Below are 24,771 nucleotides of genomic sequence, written 5' to 3' on the forward strand. Positions count from 1 at the left end.
GCCAGGCACGAGATCCGGCTCGGCGGAGGGGCCGCCAAGCCGCGCGCTGCCCTCAGTTTCGAACCTCGATTCTGGCCGGCCCCCTCCGCGACCCCAGCCAAGGGGCTTCCCTCGGGGAACTCTCGGTACCAGGAGATTAGGGCCGCCCGCCGCCGGCGCACCCAGGGATTCCCCCTCGGCCGCGGAGGCTTTTGGGACAGGTCCAGGGAGACTGGACAGAGAAGTGGCCGTTGAGGCCCACGAGGACTAAGAAGCCTACCGCTCCAGGTCCCCTCGAACGCCCGTGGGGGGAAGGGTGGCGGCAGCTCCTCCTGGCCGGAAGTGAAGTAGGAGTTTGGTGGAGGCCGGCGCTTCCGGCCGCGCAAAGGCTCTCGGGAGTAGCTTCTGGCAAACCCTTTTCCCCGGCCTCCGGAGAAGCTGCCTCTCCCGCCGCTCCGGCTTCCGCGACTTGCATCCGGGCTAAGCGGCCACGGCGGCCGCCGCTGCGGCTCCTCGTCTGCCTGGCTTCGCCCCACGTTCCCTCCCCGGCGACAGCGGCGGCCGCGGCGGCCGACATGTTGTGAGGAGGCGGCGTCGGTGCCGGTGCCCGAAGGATGGTTTGGCGGCGCCGGCGGCGGCAGCAGGTGGTGGCGGCGGCGGAGGCGGCGGAGGCTGAGGCTCCGGCTCTCTAGAGCCGAGCCCCTGCCTGGGGTGTCGGCCCGGTGCAGCGACCAGGTCAGGCCCCCGGATTGTGCCTGGGCTCGGGCGCCGCTGGGGACGGGGCCGGCGGCGACGGCGCCCGCCCCCCTGAGGAGGAGACACTGAGGTGGTGGTGCCCGAGCAGTTCCACTTCCCGGACCACGCCGGGCTTCTTTCCCTTTCCTCCCCCCCCGTGTTCGCGATCTCCAGGTCACCCCTTACACACTCACACACACTCATTCACACTCATCACACTCTTTCTCTGGGCTTGTGCTCCCGCTGTGCCACCCCCGAGGCGGCCGGGTCCTCGTGTGAGGAAGATTCTCTGGTCTCTGCGGGCCAGTGAACCAGAACCAGGGAATTTTTAAACGAGGGGAGAAAGAGAGAAGGAAGGCAGAGAAGAGACGATGGCTTCTTCGTCTGGCAACGATGATGATCTCACTATCCCCAGAGCTGCTATCAATAAGATGATCAAAGAGACTCTCCCCAATGTCCGGGTGGCCAACGATGCCCGGGAACTGGTGGTGAACTGCTGCACTGAATTCATCCACCTCATCTCCTCCGAGGCCAACGAGATTTGTAACAAATCAGAAAAGAAAACCATCTCCCCCGAGCATGTCATACAAGGTAAGCCGGGGAAAGCGAGGGTGGCTTGTTGAATGGAACTCAGTCGAACAATGCACTGAGCCAGGCTCTGGGGTCGGAAAAGGAGCCCGCCACCCCGCTGCCTTCAGGGGGCTTGCTCTCTGCTCCAAGAGTAGGACCAGTCGGCTTGGCACTGGACTTGGTTTATTTTTTGCCGTTTAAAAACAACATTGGCATTGAAAGAGGATGACCGTGATATTTTGCACCCCCAGAGTTCTTCCGCACAGTGAGAGTTAATGATTGCAGACATTTATTGTGCCCCATAACAACTCGAAGAGATAATTAGTAGTAAGTAAGTAGACTCACCGAGAGGTACAGTGAAGGAACAAGATTTACCAGGCTTGCCCCAGGTCAGTCACACCTAGATAGCGCAACTGGAAAAAGAACATGAGTTTTCTGGCTTCGTTGCACCATTTTAACAAAGACTTTTAGAGAAAGACTTTACAGAAAGTTTTTTGGAAGAAGAGGGTTGGAGGGTGAGTGAGTAAATAGGAAGACAGATGAAAGAGAACACCTCCAAATTTTTTTTTTCCGTATCTGAGAGAGTGAAAACTTTCAGCCTAAAATAAAATGGGTGTTTGAATTAGAAGCAAGTACACCTTGTTTTATACTTTGTAGAGTTTCTCATTATGTAAATCAAGAAAAATACCAAAGCTTTTTATTTGTCTTGGAGGCAGAGATAACTTTTTTGAAGAGGATGAATGTTACTTTGACTGTTATTGTCTTTGTTTTTCTTACTCACAGCCAGGTTATGTACTGGAAAGAAAAAAAAAATATTTGAATGTGACCAAGAGCTAAATCCAAGGACTTTTATGTTAAATATACCTACTCACTTGTATTTAGACAGCCATTCACTGACTGCACTTTATAACAGCTTCATCATTAACAATAGATCATGTATCAGGGTACTTGTGAAATGTCAAGAGATGGAGATATTCTGGAGACTTACGTTTGTCATGATGAAATTGGGGCCAGAGTAGAGAGAAGGCTGAGTGAGTACTGGCTGCACTCCTGAGGGAAGGCAATGTGACACTTTAAGATTTTTCTTTTAAACACTTAATATTTGAAAATCATTTAAATTTGAGTTAATGACCTTATTTTATAATATAGATAAATCCCAGCCTTGCCAATTTGTGTCTTGATTGCTTTAAAATGCTTTTTAAAATTCTAAGTGAAAACTTTTGTACTTATTTATAAGTGGGCTTCTAGTTTGCCTTTTAGCATTTAAAAACATTCTCATCCTGGTGAGGTGAAAAATACTTGCTCCAGCACTATAGGGATGCAATATTATGCTAGTAAATGTACTTGCTACTCCACAGGTGACATTTTTGCTGTCAATATTGACTAAATAATTAATGGCCCGTTGTAGGTCCTTTTTACAAGTAGTTTTAAAATATACTGTGCCTTCTCAGTGATTGAAAAGGGTGGGTGGGGAATTCCAGTAAAGCAGGTTGGCTTATATATAGATTCATGGTGAAAGTATATTCTTCTAAAAGCTTTTTTGATGTTTATACTTATGCACACAACATAAAAGCTAAGGATACTCTTTAGTTTGTGTTGCTGTGTTATACTAAGCAGCTATTGAAACATCACTACATTATCCCCCACAGATAGCAATTACTTTTTACAATTCATGTAAAAATGGAAAGGTTCTTTTGTCAACATCACCTGTCATGGAAAAATAAAAGAGACATCAAAGGGATCTATTTTAATATTTTAAATACCTTTGAAGTGGTAATCATTACAGAATTTAATAATGAATTGCAAGTGAATTTTTTGGCAGAGTTTTTCAATTCTAGAATTTTTTTATATTGACATAATACATTGAAAGTGAAGGTGTAGTAAACATTGTGCAAAGTTAGCCCAACTTTAGAATATATTAAATTCTGAGTATTTTCTGCATATACTTGTAACTAACCAAACAAGAATTAGAATCATAGTAAAACATTTATTTTATTCATTTATAAACTACATGATAATAGAGAAAGGGGAACAGGAACAACCATAGTTCAGGGCATATATTTTTATAAATATTAATAATCATATGATGATAGTAGATGCGAGTTATAGTGCTTTTTTATAATATCTTATAATAATGATTCTTATAATGGCTATTTGAGATAGATTTTTATGTAAAAGAAAAAATTGAGACTTTGGAAAGCTTAGTAATTGCTGGAGATGGGTTCAAATTTTCTTGCTTTTGGTGTTATTTGCATGACATTATGGGGACTACTATAATTGTTCCTTTTTAATGTTAATGCTATTTATTGTAAAATTACATGTTTTTAAAATACCATCTCTATTCCCCCTTCCCCCTCCTAGAAATTGAAAATGGTTCAGACTCTTCATTTGGGATCTTACAGATTTTTTAAAAGAATTATTAGAAAGTGTCTTTAGTGTTTTTACAGAGAAGGAATATCCCTGATACTTGAGAGATACAGAAATTGCAGATGAAATATAGATGTGGATATAGCATTTACTTTACTGTACATATTTTAGTTAAGAATGTACCATTTACAGTTGGAATAATAATGAAGCCACGCAAATCTCATGGTTTTAGGTTGCTGAAGAAGTTAGACTTTTAATGATGGGTTTTTTAATGAACTAGATTAGACTTTTGCTTCTGGACATATCACTTGCCACTTAAATGAACTGATTTTCATCCAAACACTGGCAGAGTAAATCCAACAAATTATTATTCAGTCACTATAAATAAGATAAAGATAAAAGAAAGGATTACAGTTAACCTGAATTGGTCTGTAATGTAGCAATGTTAAAATAAGTTTACAACACCAATTGTATATTTTGTAAAGTTGTTTCAATCTTGAGAAAAAGTACATTTTAGTATTTTGTGTGACAGTTATGGTTTATTACAAAAGATTCTAGGTTTCTTAGATCATGCTTTTTATTTAATACTTTATGAGTGTATTTTCTGATGTGGTTTTCAATATATTGCTTTGTCACCTTATTGAAGACAACCTCTCAGATCTCTGGTTTTCCATCTGAAATATCAGTGTTTCACTAAATCAGTGGTTCTCAACCTTTCTAATGCTGTGACCCCGCAATACAGTTCCTCATGTTGCAGTGACCCCAAACCAAAAAATTATTTTGGTGGCTACTTCAAAATTGTAATTTTGCTACAGTTATGATTCAGAATGTAAATACCTGATATGCATTATATATTCTTATTGCTACAAATTGAGAGGTTGAGAACCACTGCACTGGGTGGTTTAAGTCCCATCCTATCTTTAATCTTGAATTTGTGAATCTGGGGGGTTCTGTCATTAGGAGTTTTGTAGGCTTTGGAAAACTAATTAACTTTGGTTTCCCCAGCTTTGTGTATAATTTAAAAATAGGTGGAGGGGAGGAAAAATGTATAAATATTATCTCATTTGATAAATCACCATAACCCTAGGAAGTAGGTGTTATTATTATTCACATTTTACAGTTGAAGAAACTGAAGCAAGCAGAGGTTAAGCCACACAGCTAGTAAGTGTTTTAGGATGAATTTTAATTTAGGACTTCCTGGCTCCAGGCCTACCTCCTTTTCCATTGTGCCACCTCCTTGAGGGCACCTAAGTAGCACAATGGATAGAATGCTAGGCCTTGGGAGTCAGGAAGATTCATTTCCTGAGTTCAAATCTGGCCTCAGACAGTTTATTAGCAGTGTGATCCTGGGCAGGTCATTTAACCCTGTTGCCTCAGTTTCTTCATCTATAAAGTGAGCTGGAGAAAGAAACTGCAAACTGCTCCAATATCTGCCAAGAAAACCCCAAATGGGATCATAAAGAGTCAATACAACTGAAAACAAACAACAATGAACTATGACAGCTAAGCTTAAAAAAACAACAACCTATCTTATTTTTTTCAATTACATGTAGAAACAATTTTTTGCTATTGTTTTCTGACGACTTTTGATTCAGACCACTCCTCCCTCCCAAGTGGTAAATGGTCTGTCATAGATTATACCAGTGCTTTCATGCAATACGTATTTTCATATTCTCTATGCTGTGACAGAAGACACATCACATATATAAAAAGTTCATGAAGGAAATAAAGTGAAAAATGGAGTGCTTTGATCTGCAGTCAGATTCCAACAGTTCCTTCTTTGACTTTGGATAGCATTTTTTATCTTGAGTCCCTTGAAGTTCTCTTGGTTATTTTGAGACCTTATTTTGCTGACAATAGTTTTGTCCTTCACAGTTGATCATCATACAGTATTTCTGTTACTGTATACATACAGTTGTTCTGATTCTGTACACTTCACTTTGCATCAGTTCATATATATATCTTTTCCAGGTTTTTCTGAACTCATTAGTAATTTCTTGTGGTATATTGACAGTTAAGCTTTTTAAAAACATAAAAAAAGATGTTACTGAACTTGTTTAAATTGATACTTCAAATGTACCAGAGTTTGCATTAGTTAAAGAAACTCTTATTTTGGTAAATATTTGTCATCACTTGACTCAGAAAACAAGATACATAATGACTGTTATAACATAAAGGAAAAGAGCAATAAAACAAAGCCAAATGCTGTGGCTACTGTAGTCTCCAATCTTGGTCCCAGGAATGAAAAATGGAACACTGTTCTTTTAACTTCCTACATCTAAGCACCTCTATATTCTATTCAACATATGTCAACTTTCATAAGAATACTAAAAACTTTAAATCTTATTACTGGAGTGCTACTCAATTTAAGAACAAGGGATAATTTGATGGACAGATAGCCTGTATGTTATACTAGTATTGCTGAAAGAAAGTGAAGAATGTCCCCAGCGGATCAGATGGACAAATATATGAAAGGTTATAGATTAGTTATAGAGAATAGGTAAGCATAGATAGTTTTCAGTATGTATTGAAGGAATACCTATATGGAGAACAAATCAACTGATTGTGCTAGGCAAACTACACATATGTCACAAGCAGCTTTGGGGGCGGGAGGGAATCCCTTTTTGATTAATTGGGGAATTTTTACTTTTTTTTTCTCCTACCTCCTACAAGGCAGGGAGGTAGTATGGTGGATAGAGTACCTGAGATGGAGTCAGGAAGACCTGTGTTCAAATCTAGCCTCAAATATATACTGCAGAATTAATAGTAACAGACCTTCAGTCTAACAGAAAAGTGTACTGGGATATAGTACACAACCTGGATTCAAATCCTGAATATTCAATCTTAAATAACAACTTTGGTAAAACTCTGTTTCTTCATTGTGTAAAAGAACTTGACTAGACTAACTCTTAAGCCCCTTCTAATTCTATATCCTATGATCCTAAAAATACAAAATAAATAGTATATAACCTATAATGCTTTCAAAATTGTCTAAAGTTGATTCCAAGTTGAGAATGATACTTTTAAGGTTACTTCAGTAGTGTCTGACTCTTCATCACCCCATTTGGGGTTTTCTTGCCAAAGATACTGGAATGGTTTGCCATTTTCTTTTTCAGCTAATTTTACAGACGAGGAAACTGAGGTCAGTCTGGTTAAGTGATTTGCCCAGCATCACACAGCTAGTAATTATCTGAAGCCAGATTTGAACTTGGGGGAAATGAGTTTTCCTGAATCCAAGGCCTGGCACTCTATTCCCTGTGTCTATCAGAATTCATTCATTGTTTATGTATGAAAATGACTCATACATAGTTAAATATTTGTTTTTCAGTAGTGATTTTCCCTCTGTTATGCCACATTTGTAATTCTTATTTTATATTTTTATAAATCGTATGCATTTTAAAAAACTGTACCCATCTATCTGTTGTAACAAAGAATTATTTTTGTGCACAACTCTTAAAGGTTTGACTTTATACTTACTCTTAGATCTTAAACACCCAAGAGTTTTGTGTAAAACTGGAAAGATTACTATTACTAGATAATAAATCACAGCAAAAATGTTTTCCTTTTTTTTTTCTCAAGGTATTAGATTGTAGGTAGGTAGTAACATTTATTGTGCAAAATGTCTTAAAATATTAACTCAGAATCTATGCCATGTTTTTAAAATAGATTTTATACAAATTCATTCTATTAGTAATATTTCTGAATTGTAATTCATCAATAATTATTTGGGGATGTAGTTCTAATTTTGAAAGTATTGCTTTTTAAATTTTTAAAAATATTAGTGGAGCAAATGTTTAGAAGTGAAAGTAACTTGGCCAAGTGACTTTGATAATGAATTTTATGCAGTAATGATTTTATTGAGCCCTGGAACACCACAGAATCTCCTCAGTGAAATTCTTAGGAATTCAAAAGAGGGGATTTTTTTTTTTAAATGTAAAAGTTGAGACCCAAGAGGATGTAGGATATATATTATTTGAACTGTAGCATATAAGTGAATGGACAGCCAGTTCAGTTAGTTAATATACATACATAATATTGGACGTGTACTGCAGATAGAGAATGAATTGAACCGCAGAGCCAAGAAGGAGGAGAATTGGTTTGAATTGCATTTGGGAAATTGTGCAGTGCTCTTCATAACTTCAAAAGACTTGTTGGTTTAAAGACTCTGTCTGTGAATGGAACTTCATGATATAACAAGAATCAACTATCAGGTAACCTAAGGATGAAAAAACTCATATTGAGTATAATAGGCATCTCTGAAGATCTGTGTAAGCGGAAAAGGAGGTGGACCAGAATCAGAGATAACAAGTGAATATACTTTAGTACCTCTGTGATTGATAGTAAAAGAACCAGAGAAAGAAAGGGCACTTTTAAGGTCAGTGGAACCTTCTGGTGAACTTGTTAATCAGCAAGCTTTAATTAGGAGCCCTCTATGTGTTGGGCACATAGAAAAAGGAATTTGACTCTAAAGGAGCTTATATATTTGCTATCTACCAGGGCAGACAAACATGCACAAAGAATAAATATCTGTGAAATAGACATAATAGTTTTGGTGAGAGAATGGATTAATAGCTAATGGAGGATCAAAGAAAGCTTCATATGAAAGATAGCACTTGAACTGAATCTTGAAGGATTAGGGAGTCTATGAGGCAGAGGTGAGGAAGGGAGTGAAAATTAGGTAGGGAGACAACCAGTACTAAGATGTGAGACAGAAAGAGGAGATGGAATGTTGGACATGAAGGAACCATTTATGAGGCCAATATCTTTATCTTGCTTGTCAGAATCCTGTGTTTCCCTCAAGGCAGTGCTCTATCTACCTCCTCTGTAAAACCTTCTATGATTCCCTTTGCTGGAACGAAGTTCTTCCTCTTCAGATTTTCCTCTAACACTTATCTTTACTTTTCACTCACAATACTCTATTACCTTGTATACCTGAATATCTTATAAGTCATACACCCATTTAATAGTTATTAAACTCCTTGAAGGCAAGTACCAATAATTTTAGTATACAGTGATATACATGAAGGAGAATGTGAGAACCTGGGCAAGAGTTGAACAGGTTGAACTTCCAAGGCAGTGAGCTCATATATTATTTCTAAGTACTATATACCACAATACATTCATTTCCCATCATTAAACACATATTTTGTTTCCATTTTTTTTGCTATAACATAGTTGTGCTTTGAGTATTTTGTTACATAATAGACCTTTCTATTGTTGACCTACTTGAAATAGAAACCTAGTAATTCCATTGGTTAATCAAATAAGGCTGTAGATGTGGGTAGAGAGTAGGCCTCAGATTCAGGAAGATCTGTATTAAAGCCCCATTTTAGTTTAGACACATAACTGGGTATGTAACTGGAACAAGTCTCTTAATCTTTTAGAATCCCTAAGGATCTCTTGATAAGACTTTAAATTGCAGAGCAGTTGCTGATGTACATTGATTTCCTCACTGAGTTTTCTCCATATCCTAATGAAATAAAAGAGATAAAAACAATTCTATTGCATAATTCCAAAGGACTTTCCAGACTGAGTAGAGAAATTCACAGACCCACCAGCAAGATCTGTGTCTTTTCACAAGATTTTTTAGTATTTTCTTTTTTTTTATCTCTTTTGTCAGCTTGATGAGTATGATATTGTAACTTCAAAGTTGTTTTAATACTAACTCCTTTTATTTAAAAAGCATTTATTGAACACCTCCAATATACCAGGCATTCTGTTAGGTGCTGGGGATATAAGGATGAAAGAGCAGAACAATCCCTGCTTTCAAGGACCTTATGTTCTACTGTAAATATGATAGCCAGACATGTGGTATAGAAGTGATTATAAAAAACAAAAGGCTATTTTAAATATAAAACTTATATATCACCAAAATAAAGTAACTTTGAGTTCAATGAAAATCTTGGAACAAACATTCTGACAAAAACATGACATAAAAGATGTATAGAGTTGACTCAAATTTATCATGCAGAGAGCCATTTCCCAGTAGAAAAATGGTCAAAGACTACGTACGGATGGTTTTCAGAAGACAAAATCCAAACTGTCAACTATATGGAAAAGTATATCTTTTGACTATTTTTCTATTGGTTTCTTAAGTCTAATGTATGTGTGTCCATTCTTTTTAAATCTTGAATGTCAGACATTTATTAAAAGATTTTATGCAAAGATTTTTTCCCTACCTCTCTGACTAATATTAAGAATTTAGAGAAATTTGGGAATATTTTTATTAAATGATAAACAGAATAAATTAAAAAGATTTATTAAGTGCCAGAAAGGTTTAGGTGTCAATACTGCAATGCAATAGGAATATAAAGACAAAAAGTAAGGATAGCCTCTAGAGATCACACACAAAAGGTAATGAGTATACTTTAGTCTAGAAAGTTATAGAGATTTTTGAATGGGATAGGAGAGTAAATTGATGCTCTCGATCCAAGAGAATTGCCAAGGTTGATTTGGTCATGGTTTATGGTTTCAAAAAGGAGGGAGGGAAGTATATCTTTTTGTAGGCAAGGAGATAGCTGGAGAGACTGGAGTAAAATGAAGCATTTACTTAAGATATTTAAGTAAGAGAGAGGGTGTGTGTGTGTGTGTGTGTGTGTGTGTGTGTGTGTGTGTGTGTTAAGTAATGTAAATGTAAAACTAATATAAATGAAGACATTTGATGAAAAAAGATGAAAATTCAGTTTAAGACATTGGTTCTGAGTGGTTGAGACTAAAACACATGCTACCTTTCTTTTAACAAATCATAAAATAAACAAATGGAAAATTTCATTATACTGACACTCACTGAATCTTAGAGTTAGAAAACCATGTATAGAGTACATGGACAAGAATCCCCTTTACAGTATACTTCACAAGTGGTCAACCTCGCCTTTTCTAAAAAATGTACAGTGAAGGAGAACCCACTACCTTTTAATTCAAACCATTCCACATTTTGAATTATTAAATTATTTTAAATTTTTTCTTAAGTCAAGCTTACAATCTACATCTCTTCAACTTCCATGCACTTCATTATTTCTAGTTTTGACCTCTGGAACCAAGCAGAGTAAGTATAATCTCCATTTCACATGATAATCTTTCTGCTACTTGAAGACAATTAGCAAGTTCCCACATCCTAGCTATCCATCCAAGTCATCTCTTCTCTGAGTTAAACATGCATAATTCCTTCAACTAATCCTCATCCAAAGATTATACTATGACCATATATTACATCTGACTGTAAGGCCTTCCACCATCTTGATTGCTCTATTTTGGACATCTTCCATCTTAATTTGTCTTTCTTAAAATGTGGCCCCTAGAACTGAGCATGATCACTTATTTATTAAATGGCTTAGCTTAAAAAAAAAAAATATTTTTATGGAAAGGTACTATGGGAGAAGTGTTCTTTGTTAAGTGACTAATATATCAAAATAGTATATCAACATAAAAAATTAGGTGAGTCTGACAAAGATTGATTTGAAATGCCAAGGTAAGGAATTTGAATGACTCTTCTTGATTTATTATTTTTTACTTCTTTCACATAATGCTGAGGGAGAGAAGAGGGAAGAGAAAAAAAGCAAAATTTTGGTTTCTAGTATTAACAGGCTTATGTTAATACTTTGTTAGCTCAGACATGGGACAATATTTCTGCATTTTCTTTGTCATTTTCTATCTCAGTAGAGATTTCAAGTAGAATTTACTTAATTTAATCATTTAATTACATATTGACATCAGGTTTCATTATCAATAGAAATAACATAGAAATTATCACAAAAACACATTGAATTTTTTGAGATCTAATGTATATTTGGTACCCTATCCTGAAGATTGGACTCAGAAGCTTTTTGGAGCATTAGTAGAATATCTAAAAGAGTGTATGCTAAGGAATATGCTGAAATTTCTGTTCCCCGAAAACCAGATTTTTACTCTTGTTTCCTGAAAACCCTATTAACAGAGTACAAGCTGGGGCAACTTCTACTAAGCTAAAAAAACAACTTCTAAATATTACTAGATGATAGGTTTAGAGCTGGAAGGGGCCTCAAAGGGTATTGTTGAGTCCAGCTCTTTCATTTTACAGAAGAGGAAACTGAGGCCCAGAGATGTTAACTGACAAGCCTAAGATCAAACATTATTTGTCTTGGATAACATTTGAACCCAGTCTGGCAAGTTCTGCATTCTATCCATTACAGCATGCCTGGTGGCAAGACAGTATGTCTAATGTCAAGCACAGTCAAATTGGGAGAAGTTTATTACTAGGATGTTATGAGGTGGGTTTTTTTGCTGCAGAAATCCATGAAACATGGAAACATGAAAAATATTCCTATAGCAAGGATGCCCATCATCACCACTATTATTCAGTATTGTACTAGAAATGCTTTTGTTATTGTTCAGTCATTTCAATCATGTCTGACTATAAGAACAAGAAAAGAAAAGCAAATTAAAGTAATTAAATGAGGAAACAAAACTATACTTTTGGCAAATGATATGATAAACTTGGAGAATCCTAGAGAATCAATTTTTTTTTTAAAAACCTAGTGGAAATAACTTTAGCAGAATCGCAGGATATGATCAATCATTTTTCAGTTGCATCTCACTCTATGACTCCATTTGGGAGTTTCTTGGCAAAGATAGTGGAGTGGTTTTCCATTTCCTTCTCCAGTAGGATATAAACTAAGCCTGTTATAATCATCAGGATTTCTATAAATTTCCAATAAAGCCTAGCAGGAAGAGATAGAGAAATTCCATTTAAAATAACTGCAAGGGGCAGCTAGGTAGCTCAGTGAATTGAGAGCCAGGCCTAAAGATGGGAGGTAGTAGGTTCAAATGTGACCTCAGATACTTCCTAGCTGTGGGACCCTGGGCAAGTCACTTAGCCCTCCTTGCCTCGTCCTTACCACTCTCTGCTTGGAACCAATACATAGTATTGATTCTAAGGCAGAAGGTAAGGGTTTAAAAAAATAAAATAACTGAAGATAACATAAAATACTTGTTAGTCTACCTGCCAAGACAGATCAGGAGCTATATGAACACAATTGCAAAACAAAAGTCATATATTTGGAATATTAACTATTCATGGTTAGGCTAAGCCAATATAGTAAAAATGACACTTCTATCCAAATTAATTTTTCAGTGCCATTCCAGTCATATTGTAGAAAAATTATTTTATAGAGCTAGAAAAAAATAAGTTCATCTGAAAGACCGAAAGGTCAAGGATATCGAGGAATCAATTAAAAAACAAATGTGAAGGAAGGTGACCTAGTAGTATTGGATCTCAAACTGTATTATAAAGAGTTAGTCATCAAAACAATCTGGAATTGGCCAAGAAATAGAGTGGTGGATCAGTGGTATATATTAGGTATGTAATACACAATAGTAAATGATCATAATAATAATCTAATGGTTGATTAATAATAAAAATCCAAGGTTTTAGAAAAAAGATTCACCATCTGACAAAAAATGCTGAAAAAACTGGAAGTCAATTCGGCAGAAACAAGGTATTGACCAACATCTCACACCAAGTATGGAGATAAGATCAAAATGAATTCATGATTTAGACATAAAAGATGATATAGGCAAATTAGGGGAGCATGGAAAAGGACATTATGTGCAAAAATATTTATAGCAGCTGCTTTTGTGGTGGCAAAGAATTAGAAACTGAGGGGATGCCCATCAATTGGGGAATAGTTGAAAAAGTTGATACTATTGTGCTATAAGAAATGATGAAAAGAATGTTTTCAGAAAAACCTGGAAAGACTTACATTGAATTGATATAAAGTGAAGTGAACGGTCTAGGAGAACATTGTACACAGAAACAACAATATTCTAAGATGATTAACTGTGAATGACTTAGCTGTTCTGAAGACCTTCTGATGAAAAACTGCTATGTACCTCCAGAGGAAAAAAACAGCTAAAATCTGAATGCAGCAGACTGACACCTACTTTTTTACTTTCTTTAAGATTTTTTAAAGATTCTGCATATTAAATTGCAGCTTGGCAAATAGGGACATGTTTTGCATGCCTTCTCAAAGTGGAGAGAGGAAGGAAGGAAAGATTTTAGAGCTCAAATTATTAAAAGAATGTTAAAAAAATTTTACATGTATTTGAGAAAAAAATTTTTAAAGACTAAGAGTGATCTTTATTGTTGAGAAATAGATTCAGTTTGATAAATTCATTTAGCCTTAAGTTTTGAAGCTACAGAAAATCCAGTTAATTTTATTTTAGGCAGATAAGGGGGATTAGTTTTAAGTCAGTCATTTTAGCTATACTTTTTCCTTGTGTTTCATCATTGGTGTTGATAAGCTCAAGTGCAGTGTGAATCTTTAGAATATAGATTAGGAGTTAAAATTGTAAAATACAAATTGGGTTGCACAGGAACTGGAGTCAAAAAGATCTGAATTCAGATCCAGTCTCAGGCACTTTCTAGCTGTATGACTGGGCAAGTAGGTTAAACTCTGTACCTCAGTTTCTTCATTTGTAAAATGGAGATAATAGCATCTACTTCTCAGGATTGTTGTGAGAATCAAATGACATAATTATAAAGCACTTAACACAGTGCTTGGCACATAGTAAGCACATAAATGTTAGTTGTTAAACTAATATTAATTAAAAAATAATTATAGCTTTGTGTATTTCTAGATTAAGGGAAGCATTTGGAGAGTTTTCCTCTATGAAAGAATAAAGAGTTTGGAATTCTGCTTTCCCATTTCTTCTCTCTCTTTTCTACTACTACTTTGTTATATCACTTGAAATTATTTTTGTTAACGTTTCCTGTTTAGATTCCAATATCTAGGAAAGCCAAGCAGGTGCTGTGCACATAGCATTTCATGAGTTACTTCTACAAGCATGTCTGAAACTTGACTTTTTAGGGGGTCTTGCCAAAAATAATCTCCTATTTGTTTTATGAACAAAAGAAAAACTCTTTTTAAAATTTTCTCCATTTGAGACTTAATAGGACATTTACTAACTTCTCATTCCAATTGACATAAAAATATACTTTTAAAAAATGTTACAAATATTTGCTCTTTTATTTGTCCTCTGAGAATAACGAACTCATTGATTCATGATTTACTGTAGGTGGGGAGCACATGCTTCCAAAACCACCTATCTTTAACACTGGTAGTTTTTCATAGAAAATGCTTTGATCTTATTAAAAATTATAGTTGGGGAGAATGAAAAGTAGAAGCCTGAGTACAGAAATCTGTTCTTTCCTCTGGCAATTTTGCTTTTTACATTAGATATATTGGTAAAATGTTCATTGAACCGTCAAGATAATTTTAGTATAACTCTGAAATGGATTAAATTAATTTAAAACTGAAGAAGACCAACTGAAATTTAATGACCTATACTTAAGAAAAGTGCTATTACTTTCTTACTATCTTTATTTAACCATAATGATTTAGAAACTCACTTTGATTTGTTTTTTCCCCCAGCACTAGAAAGTTTGGGCTTTGGCTCCTATATCAGTGAAGTGAAAGAAGTCTTACAAGAATGCAAAACAGTAGCCCTAAAAAGAAGAAAGGCTAGCTCTCGTTTGGAAAACCTTGGCATTCCTGAAGAAGAACTTCTAAGACAGCAGCAGGAATTATTTGCCAAAGTAAGTATCATGCTGTTTATGATTTTTAAATGGAATCCTATTTAGGTTTTCTAGTTTATGATAGAAATCACAACTATATTTTGAAGCCTGATGTTTAGGTCTACAAAAGACTGTATACACAAAAGAACTGATTTTTGTCATGTGAAAGAGTCTATTATTTGAGTCTGGTCAAATTTGGACTTCTTTTTAAAATATTAAATGTTTGCAACATATTTTCTAAAGATAGCAATCTTAGAACAAATATCTTTTAATGTGACATTTACTTTGAAAAAATGATTTCACAAGTATAGTTTATGATTTACGGTACAATAAAATGATGAGTCTTTGATAGAAAATATTAATAAAATTTTACGATTAGTGACATAAAAGAGAAACCTGTATAAATTCTTTGTGATAAAACCATGTTCATGACACCTTTTAAAAGACTGGCCCTTTTGAATTTTAAAGAGTCACTTACTACATCTCCATTTATCCTGCTTGCCCCTTCCTACTAAGATTCTTTTGAATGAGAAAATTCCCTTCTGTGACTGGGTTTCTTGTACTTACTTGAGTATCATGTTGAAACTGAGGCCACCCTTCTGTGGGCACTGCATTCTGCTGGTCAGCTGACGTGCAGATGTATTCTATTGGTCACCAGGGGGACTGGTAAAAGAATTCAGTAGTTATTTGCCAGGTGCTGAGGAGGGAGATGGAGGTAGTACAAAGTTTTGATAAGATACAGGTTCTGCCTTAGTTTACAGAAGACAGAGGATACTTAAGAGGTGCAAACAGTGTGCTGAGATTAAAGAGGAAATGTCAACCCTACCTGGAGAATCATGGAAGGCTGAATGGAGAAGATGATATTTATTTTCAGCTTTAAAGGATAGGAAAGGAAATCAGCACATGAAAAGAAGGCATTCCAGTCTTGAGAAATGGAGATGGGAAAGTAAAGGATATGGATATGGGACAGCAAATTCTCTGGTTTTGCTGAAATGGCACATGGAAAGGAGTCCTGTGAAATAGTGGTGAGATGAAATTCAAGGGCCTTGAATTCCATGTTAAGGTTTGAACTTTATAGGGGAATATAAAAGGGATTTAAAAGGAAGTGAAATGTGATTAGATAATATGCAGGGGAAAAAAAAGAATGATTTGGTAATGTTATGAAGTATGGATTGGTTCATGGAGGTAAGAATACATATAAGAAGATTGTTGCAATGGTGACAATACAATGAAAGATTATGGGATAGGTTCAAGTTATTGTGGTGTAGGACTTATTGTGAGAGATTGTATAAGAAAGAAAGGTAGCCCCAGGCAAAATCTTAGGGGAATACTTTAAGTAGTAGAGAAGAGTTGCCAGGCCAGAAAAGACAAGAAAGAGTTGTTAGGGAAGAGTTTCCTCAACTTTAAAAAGAGAGAGGGGGCCCGGCTCTCAATCCACTCAGGCACCTAACTGCTCCTGGAGATTATAATTGTAAAGCTCAGTGCCTTGCATATAGTAAGTAGTATATAATGTTAGTTAATATTATAATTATTATTAAGGGGTAAGTATGGTTTTTCCTCAGATACAAAAGGAAGAGGTAGCAATGAGAGCTGTTACTGAGAATTTGAGGAAAAAAAGAGAGCTCATCAAAATAGCCTCCAACTTGTCAGTGTAGAATAGGAGGTTAGATCATCTGCTTTAAGTGCAGAGATGATAGAGATATGGTTAGAAGTTTGAGGAGAAAGGAAAATTTTTAGAACAATCATTGTCATAAATAAAATTATAATATAAGGATTCCTAAGTAGGAATAAGGATTTAGCTGAGATTATGCACCAGAAATTTAGAATAGGTGAATTCAGCTCAATTCCTTGATTTTCTCTAGTGTTAGTTGCCTTTAAAGCAGAACAACTGTGTAGTGGGAATTTCTAAAGATCAAGGATTCGTGAAATACAGAAAGTCAGGAAGCATGTAATCATAGTTAATTTGGGAAATCTTAAAAAGTGGCACACCGAGAAGTCAATGCTGAGTGTAAAAGATAGGTAAAGAGACTGGAAATGAGTCCTAGAACTGGAGTCATGGGAAAATAGAACGTTTAATGTGAGTGAGGGTGGTAGAGGCAAAAAAAGGATAGAAGTTTGTGGTCAGAGAGTATAATTTTGAGCTTCAGAATATTAGAGGTGGTGCAGTAAAATGGAGGGGACCCAGGTATGGTTGTTGTGTGGCAGAGAGTGTAGAGAGGAGGTCATTCAAGTTAAGAAGGTTAAGGATGTAGTCAGAGTAAACTTTCTACTGTGAAAAACAATTTAACATAAATAATGAATCGTTTAGGGATTTAAATTTCTCATCTGCTTCTTCCTATCCCAAACACACAAAGAACTATTAGCTTCCCTCTTGAATTTTATACCTCTCTGAGAGAACTAACTTGGAATTCAATGTGTGCAGATTGTCTAAAACTCTGTTCTTAACATCATTTGCTTCTTATTCTGGTGCTTTACTGTGGAAGAGCCATTTTACATATTTGTATGTTTTATCAGTTAATATGGCCAAAATAATTCATCACACGATGCCAACTTGCTGTTAATAGGTATTTAGCCAAGTTAAACCTTACATAATAGATACACTGTCATCAAGTTCATACTTAAAGCTTTTCCATTCTGATATAGAACCTATGAGAGATTGTACATAGCCCTTGAAATCTTAGGGGCCACTTTGATGTCACAGCAAGGAATATAAGTAGGACTTTGTTGTCAGAATGACACTTCAGTAGTGGTAATTTTGAGGCTTGATAGCGTATGTTGGTAGAATGCTCTCATACCTAGCCAAAGAAATCAGGTTTTTTTGTTTTGTTTTATGGTATCGAAAAGATACCCTTATTAAAATATTTGCTCAGAAAATGTCTGTGGAAGTAGCTGCAGTGATTTGAGGCTGCTTTAATTTCTTTCCAAACGTGTTTATACATATTTGTACTTCAAGTTTTTATTCATTTTAATGAGCAATTTTTTATACCTAGAATTGTGTATTAGTAAGCCATAATAGTCAATGTTTAAATTCATAATCATTTTGCTAAATACTGTAGTTTTCCTTATAGCTGAAATAGTAACATTTTTTATTTTTGCCCATTCTTAATACAATTTGGAACAGTTTGAGAATTCCCAGTGGTTTTGTTACCAAAGGAAATATGATAGAATAATTGTATTATCCAAAATATTTCATTGAGAGATTAGGTTTATAGAATAGTCTTTTTGTAATTGATGAATCAAGCCTAGAAATAAATAGGTTTTCACTCAAAGAAGAATAAAATTAGGTCCTTGACTTGTTTTGTTTCTTATGTGTTTACATTTGCGCCCCACCCCCACCCCCGTATCCTTGCTGTAATTCTATCCCAGTCTTCTCTGGGACATTAACATCTTCTAGCATCTTTAAGCCCATCTCTGGATTCTTTCTGTCTTCAAACATGCATAGCCCCATCCTAAAATAATATTTACCCCTGTTGATCCTTCAAGCTACTACCCTTTTTCCTTTTTTGTTTTCTGCTGCAAAATTTTAAGAATGTGTAATTTATATCTGTTGCCTTTTCCTTCTGTAATCTCTTATGATATGGTTTTTGCCTTTACCTCTTGACTGAACAGTACCTCTAGTTATTTGCTAGTCATGTCCTAGTCACTAAATTCAGTTATCTTTTCTTGAGCCTCATTTGTGACCTTTCTGAAATAACTGACCTCTTCTTGAAATTGACCTTTCTTGGCCCTCATGACACTTATTCTTTTCCTCCTTCTCTTCTTTATCCTTCCTCTTCCATTCCCTAACTCTAGAAATGCATCAAGGCTCAGTTCTTAAACCTTTGGTCTTTTCTATATTGTCTTTACTCATGCTTTCATCCATGACTTTTTTATGCCTGAATCTCAAATTTATATCTAATTTTAACTTGTTCTCTTAAATCCAGTTAAAACATTGTAATGCATTTGCCAAGTGACTTCTGTTGTACTATGTATGTTAGGGGTTTCCTTGATATTGAGGAATTTTATAGTTTAGGACTATTTTTGAATGGTTTCTGGACATTTCTGTTTGTATTTCCTATAGGACAAGCGGCCAGCATTTGGTTGGAAATTATTCTTTTTATTCTCTCCCCCTCTCATCCCCCCAAAAAAATCCAACAACAGCTATTTTCTCTTCTAATCCTTTGTATTTCTGACAGTGGCCATGTTCTCTTAGTCACTCACGCTTAAAATCTTTCCCCATCTCTGATTTCTTATGATCTCTTGCTTTCATACCAAATCTGTCACCAAGTCCTACGAGTTCTTTTAAAATACCTTTGGCACTCCTTGACAGGCAATGTGTCATAGAGAGGATAGAACCTTGGATTTTAAAGGAAGAAGAATTGGGTTCAAATCCTATCTAGAAACTCATTTTCTCATTTTGTGTAGTCGCTTAGCGCTTCTCTTTGACTTAATTTCCTAATCTATAAAATTAGGAAAATTTCTAGAATGGTACATAAGGTCCCTTTCAGCTCCAAATCTATGATTCTAAGATTTTTTCCATTTTCCATGGCCACTACCTTAGCTTAAATCCCATCAATCCAACATTAAGATTGATTGTAATAGCCTACTCTTGAGTAGTCTTCTTATGTTCCACTCTTTTACCATTCTATCCATTCAGTCCCTTTTATGTATTGCCAACGACTCATCTTCCTAAAAAGAGCTTTTATCATCATTTTTATGCTCTATAACCTTTGATACCTTCCTATTAATAACATGGTAAAGTCTACATTCCTTAGTCTGGCTATAAAGCTGTTCCTAAGCTGATCCCAATTCACCTCTCCATGTGTATCTCCCCTACTTTGTTCTATGGCTAGTCAATTTGTATGATTTCAGGCCTATACCTTTGTTGTTAACTCCTTTGTCCCTAGAATGTCTTTTCCACCTTTTGAAATCCTGCGTATTAGGCCCAACTTAAGTTCCACGAATTCTTCCCTAGACTTTCCTAGCCCTAGTAATACCCACTTCATTATTTCTTTGGCATTTATTGTCTATACCATTTATTTCATACTTGTGATTAAAGATTTATTAGCAATCAAACACCTAACTAGCTTTGTGATCCTAGGCAAGTCATTTAACTTCATTGTCAGTTTCCTCATTTATAAAATGGGGATAATAATAGCACCTGTTTCTCAGGATTAGTGTAGGGAGTCAAATGAGATTATGCATGGACAGTGCTTTGTTGCAAAACTTTAAAATGATATATAAATATGAACTATAGTTGTGCTTTCATGTGTATATATCTTTTTATGTGAAATTAAAGGACATAAAGTAATTTTTTTGGGACTTGTTAATTGTTAATTTATATTATATAAATTATATAATTTATTTATATATATAAATACAATATATATAATATATATTATATATATAAAAATAAATATAAATTATATTATATGTTAATAATAATAAATGTTAAACTTGTTAAGCTGTGGGTACTAGCTGGAAATAGGTTCAGAGGAAGTTTAGGTTAATATATGAATGAGAGAGTCCTAAAAGATTGAAAGAAATTTGCATTTAGAACAAACTTTTTGAGATTAATAAATTCACGACAAATGACATTCTTTTATAAAGCATTTGCCACTGTAAGAGACAAACTACTGTGTAGTGTGGCATTTTCTTGATAGATTTATAGGGAAACACCTTTTCTGTTTTTTACTTGACCCTTCCACTACCATTCCTGGGACCTCTCCCTGTGTAGAAACGGTTCAGGTATTATAATTTCTTAGCCATCTTTATGGGATAAATAGGGGAAGAGGTATTTACTTGAAAGTGAAGTAAGGATAAGTGTTTGGGTTTTGAACAGGCTAATGAAAAAAAAATGTTGATTGAGAATAATTATTCTTTTTTGGGCATAGTTCATCAGTGACAGTCAAATATTAGATTCATAACTATATTCACTTGTGTTAATCTGGATAAAACTTACATGGTTCAAGCCAGATAGATATTCTGAATTGCTTTGATTTTTACCCCTAAATCTTTTCTTTTGGATCAGATTGTATCTTTTTATTCTCCTATCCTAATCATTACCATTCATGTCAGTTTTCTTCTAAAATTTTCTAAATCTCTGTAATGGCTTTTTTCATACTACATACCTCATTTGTTTTATCGTCATTTTATTCTTTAGGTAGCATGATGGAAAGCCAAAACTTGAGGATACTTGGGATTGGAGGCAGGCAAAGGCTAATTAATGCCTGAGCAGTATTTGAGTATTTATTTATTAGATTTATATGCAGTAGTACTCTTTTAAGATCTGAGAATATCATGTCAAGAATTTTAAAATTGTGGCTTTGGATTACAAAATTCAATTGATTCAAAAACATTAATATAACAAGAGGTTGTAGTAGAGAAAGAATAAAGACAGCAAAGTGTTACAATAAGTAAAAGAACTGTCTTCAAGGAGTAGAACATTATATAAACTATTTTTCATCATCAGCTGAGATGATGGCCAGGTATTCTGGTATTCCTAGGAATCCAGAAACCCGAGTTTGCAAACTACTACTTTTTAATATTTTCCTTAAGTTACATTTTCATCTGTCTTCTTATGGGAGGGTTAGGCCTTTCTATTGTATACTATACAGTAGTTGGAAAATGTCTGATTTTTATATTTGTAATTGATCATATTTGCCTTTGACCAAAGTGTTTTTTTTTGGGGGGGGTGGGTCTGGCTCTTTAGGCTAGACAGCAGCAAGCAGAACTGGCTCAGCAAGAATGGCTCCAGATGCAGCAAGCTGCCCAACAAGCACAGCTGGCTGCTGCTGCTTCAGCCAGTGCATCCCATCAGGCAGGATCTTCTCAGGATGAAGATGATGAAGATGACATCTGAAATTCACCAGCTGAGTTTTTATTCTCACAATTTTTTTTCCTGCACAATGAAAAAGTGAAAAGAATGCTTATCTGTAATTTTGTATGCATCTTGGTGGACTGGCCATTGGTATTCTCGGGATGTCTGCTGTTAAGTTTCAGCTATTGTGTGCTATACATGTAAAAACTCTCTTTGAACTCTTGAAGATTTAAGGTTCAGTATCATATCAATTTTGAATTTTTAATGGTGTTTATGAAATTTTAGATAGCAGTGAGTCCTTTATTTGATCAATAAACAGTGTTACAGTAAACTACAAGTTTATAAAATACATTGAGATTTATACAGAAGCTCTAAATCTACATGTGCATTTCCTCTGCCCTTTTAACTAAACTATAAAAATCATATATGGGGAATTTTTAATTATTTTTTTGGGGTTGGGTTGGGTGGGTGGGAATGATACAGTAGACATTGGATCAGGTTAGTTAAAAAAACAAAGAGTTCAGTTCTACAGTATCTGAATTTTTTGTCCTTTTAAAAATGAGGAGATATATATATATATATATATAAATAAAAAGGTAATAAATATATATGCTCAGTTAAATACACTTGTTTAAAAACTCAAACACATACAGTGCTAGGAAAAACGTATGTTAAATAGGAGTTGTACAAATTCAATTGTATTTTTTTTGTATAGGGGTAAAACCAAGGTTTTATTATGGCATCTATTCATCTTGAACTAAACTATTACATTTCAAAGACTGCCCTATTTTGAGGACTGTCATGATTCTTATTATTTCACTCCAATTCAATAATTGTTGTTGATAGTGTTACTTGCTTTGTCCAACCATGTTCATATTAAAATGAGTAGGTGGAACTTGATGAAACATTGGCTTGGGTTCCATGGGTTTAACTGGAGATGGTGAAGACTCAAATCTTTGTGGGGAGGAATGGAAGCTAATGAGCATGCTTGCAGGAAAAGAATAATTTTTAAAATGTCACCCTTACTAGTTATAGTTTACTTTTTGTCAGCAGAAATTTAACATTTTTCTGACTAGGTTACAGGCAGATTGTTATGCTACCTTTTGAAATGGCATCAGTGTCTTCTTAATCCTAATTGGGCTTAATAGCAGAAAAATTAATCAGGTTTAGTTTCAGTTAGGACAGCATGCCATGTGACTGATAAGTACCACAAGGAATACTAATGGTTAGTTTTAATGTGTTAGTTTAAGGGAAAACTTTTTTTTTTGTTCCAGTAAAGCACATTAATAGTTGTTTAATTCCGATGTATTGAAGAAATAGCATACTTGTTCACATTTTGGTAACAGAAAGGAAAAGCCACAAATCTTTTGTCAGATATCCATATCCTTGAACTTTGAGATTTCAAACAGAATTGAAGAAATTACATCGTAGATTTGGCAACTGCTAGGATTTGAAAAATCCATTTTAATTAGAAAATAAAAAATGTACGGTTTACAAGTATTTGGATTTCTTAATGAACAGATTTTGCTATTTCAGAAAATGAAAAATTATTAAGTATTTATTAAATACATCCCTCCTTTTCCCCATATCTCCCTTCCTCCCTCAATGAAAAGGTTAGTTTTGTTGGAGTGTTTAAGTTGAAATTATTTCATGGATATTGCAAGAAGTAAGTTGGGCAAGATCTGAGTAAGAAACTGATTTTTTTAAAGGTATCAATAAGTACCAAAGGTAGTAAAGCTAGTTGAGAGTAATCATATGTTAATATGCAGTGTTGGCTTTTCTAATTTGTACTGTAACATCTTTACTCTTTCTATTTTAAGTGAATCTTTTTTCTTAACTTAGATTTTTTTCACACTTTTTTTTTTCTGATGCAGGGTTCAGGTTAATATTTTACTGCATCTAGTATGTATGATGTTTGGATTCTTGTGACTTTTCCTTTGGACATTCTTATGCTTTCTTATGCTGTATTCTTCAAGCAATAAAATTCTGATGTGTTTTATAAATTGTTTTTATACTTAATACATTGCATACATTTATAATACAAAGATAGAATTTTCTCCTTACCACATGGCCAATTTAAAAAAATGCATAGATCAAAAGGGTCCAAATATTGCTGAATGACATTTTTGGTTAGGAGGCATAGATACACATTGGCCATTTGACAAAAAGTGTTTTGCTTCTTTGCTTGAATTATATCAAATGTGTTTTACATATATCTTTGTAATTTATGTATCTTGGTTGTCTTTATTGTTTGCCATTACTGGCTGTGTGATCCTGGGAAAGTCTCAATTTCTGAATCTCCATTTCCTTATCTGTAAAATGGAGTTAATATTTGTATTACCTACCTCACAGGGCTGTTGTGAGGAGCAAATGAGATATAAGTAAGGTGTTTTGCAAACCTTAAAGCACCATATAAGTTTGTTATTTTTACTATGTATACTTCCTGAGTATGATAAGGCCAATTGTGTAGTGTTTTACTTTTAGCTTTGTTTTTAAAAATTTTAGGGACACCATTTTCTCATACTTGGCATTCAGGTACATTGAAATTGATAGAATTTTTTTTTGGAAAAGTGGGGGAGATTTCTATATTTCTATAGAAGCAAATTTGTTTGAGTCTCTACTTTCTAGCTTGTGTATATTAGTCTATTTTGGGGGTCTACCAGTGTTTGAAGATATGAGGAAGCATTTTTTAATGTAAGTGAATAATGATTTATTCCAGCATTTTCCTATTAACTTCAAATAAGTAGTAAAAACTTCCCAAGGAATATAG

The 24,771-nt window shown here is 35.1% G+C and overlaps 1 protein-coding gene across 1 annotated transcript; it reads left to right on the forward strand.

Annotated features, from left to right (window-relative positions):
* The first annotated feature begins 333 nt into the window (after positions 1 to 333).
* Positions 334 to 24,004, forward strand: DR1 (down-regulator of transcription 1). Its single transcript, XM_001371981.4, has 3 exons — positions 334 to 1,305; positions 15,060 to 15,223; positions 21,894 to 24,004. Exons 1-3 carry the CDS (start codon positions 1,086 to 1,088, stop codon positions 22,041 to 22,043), a joined length of 534 nt encoding a protein of 177 aa, XP_001372018.1. The 5' UTR covers positions 334 to 1,085; the 3' UTR covers positions 22,044 to 24,004.
* Positions 24,005 to 24,771: the final 767 nt, after the last annotated feature.

Source organism: Monodelphis domestica, chromosome 2 (genome assembly GCF_027887165.1).
Source record: "Monodelphis domestica isolate mMonDom1 chromosome 2, mMonDom1.pri, whole genome shotgun sequence".
Lineage (NCBI taxonomy): Eukaryota > Metazoa > Chordata > Mammalia > Didelphimorphia > Didelphidae > Monodelphis > Monodelphis domestica.

What these genes read in the sequence shown, in the direction of transcription:
- DR1 (XM_001371981.4), top strand. Translation starts at nt 1,086, where the DNA reads ATGGCTTCTTCGTCTGGCAACGATGATGATCTCACTATCCCCAGAGCT. An exon ending in CCCCGAGCATGTCATACAAG is followed by an intron (nt 1,306 to 15,059) that starts GTAAGCCGGGGA and finishes TTTTTCCCCCAG; the next exon opens with CACTAGAAAGTTTGGGCTTT. An exon ending in AGCAGGAATTATTTGCCAAA is followed by an intron (nt 15,224 to 21,893) that starts GTAAGTATCATG and finishes CTGGCTCTTTAG; the next exon opens with GCTAGACAGCAGCAAGCAGA.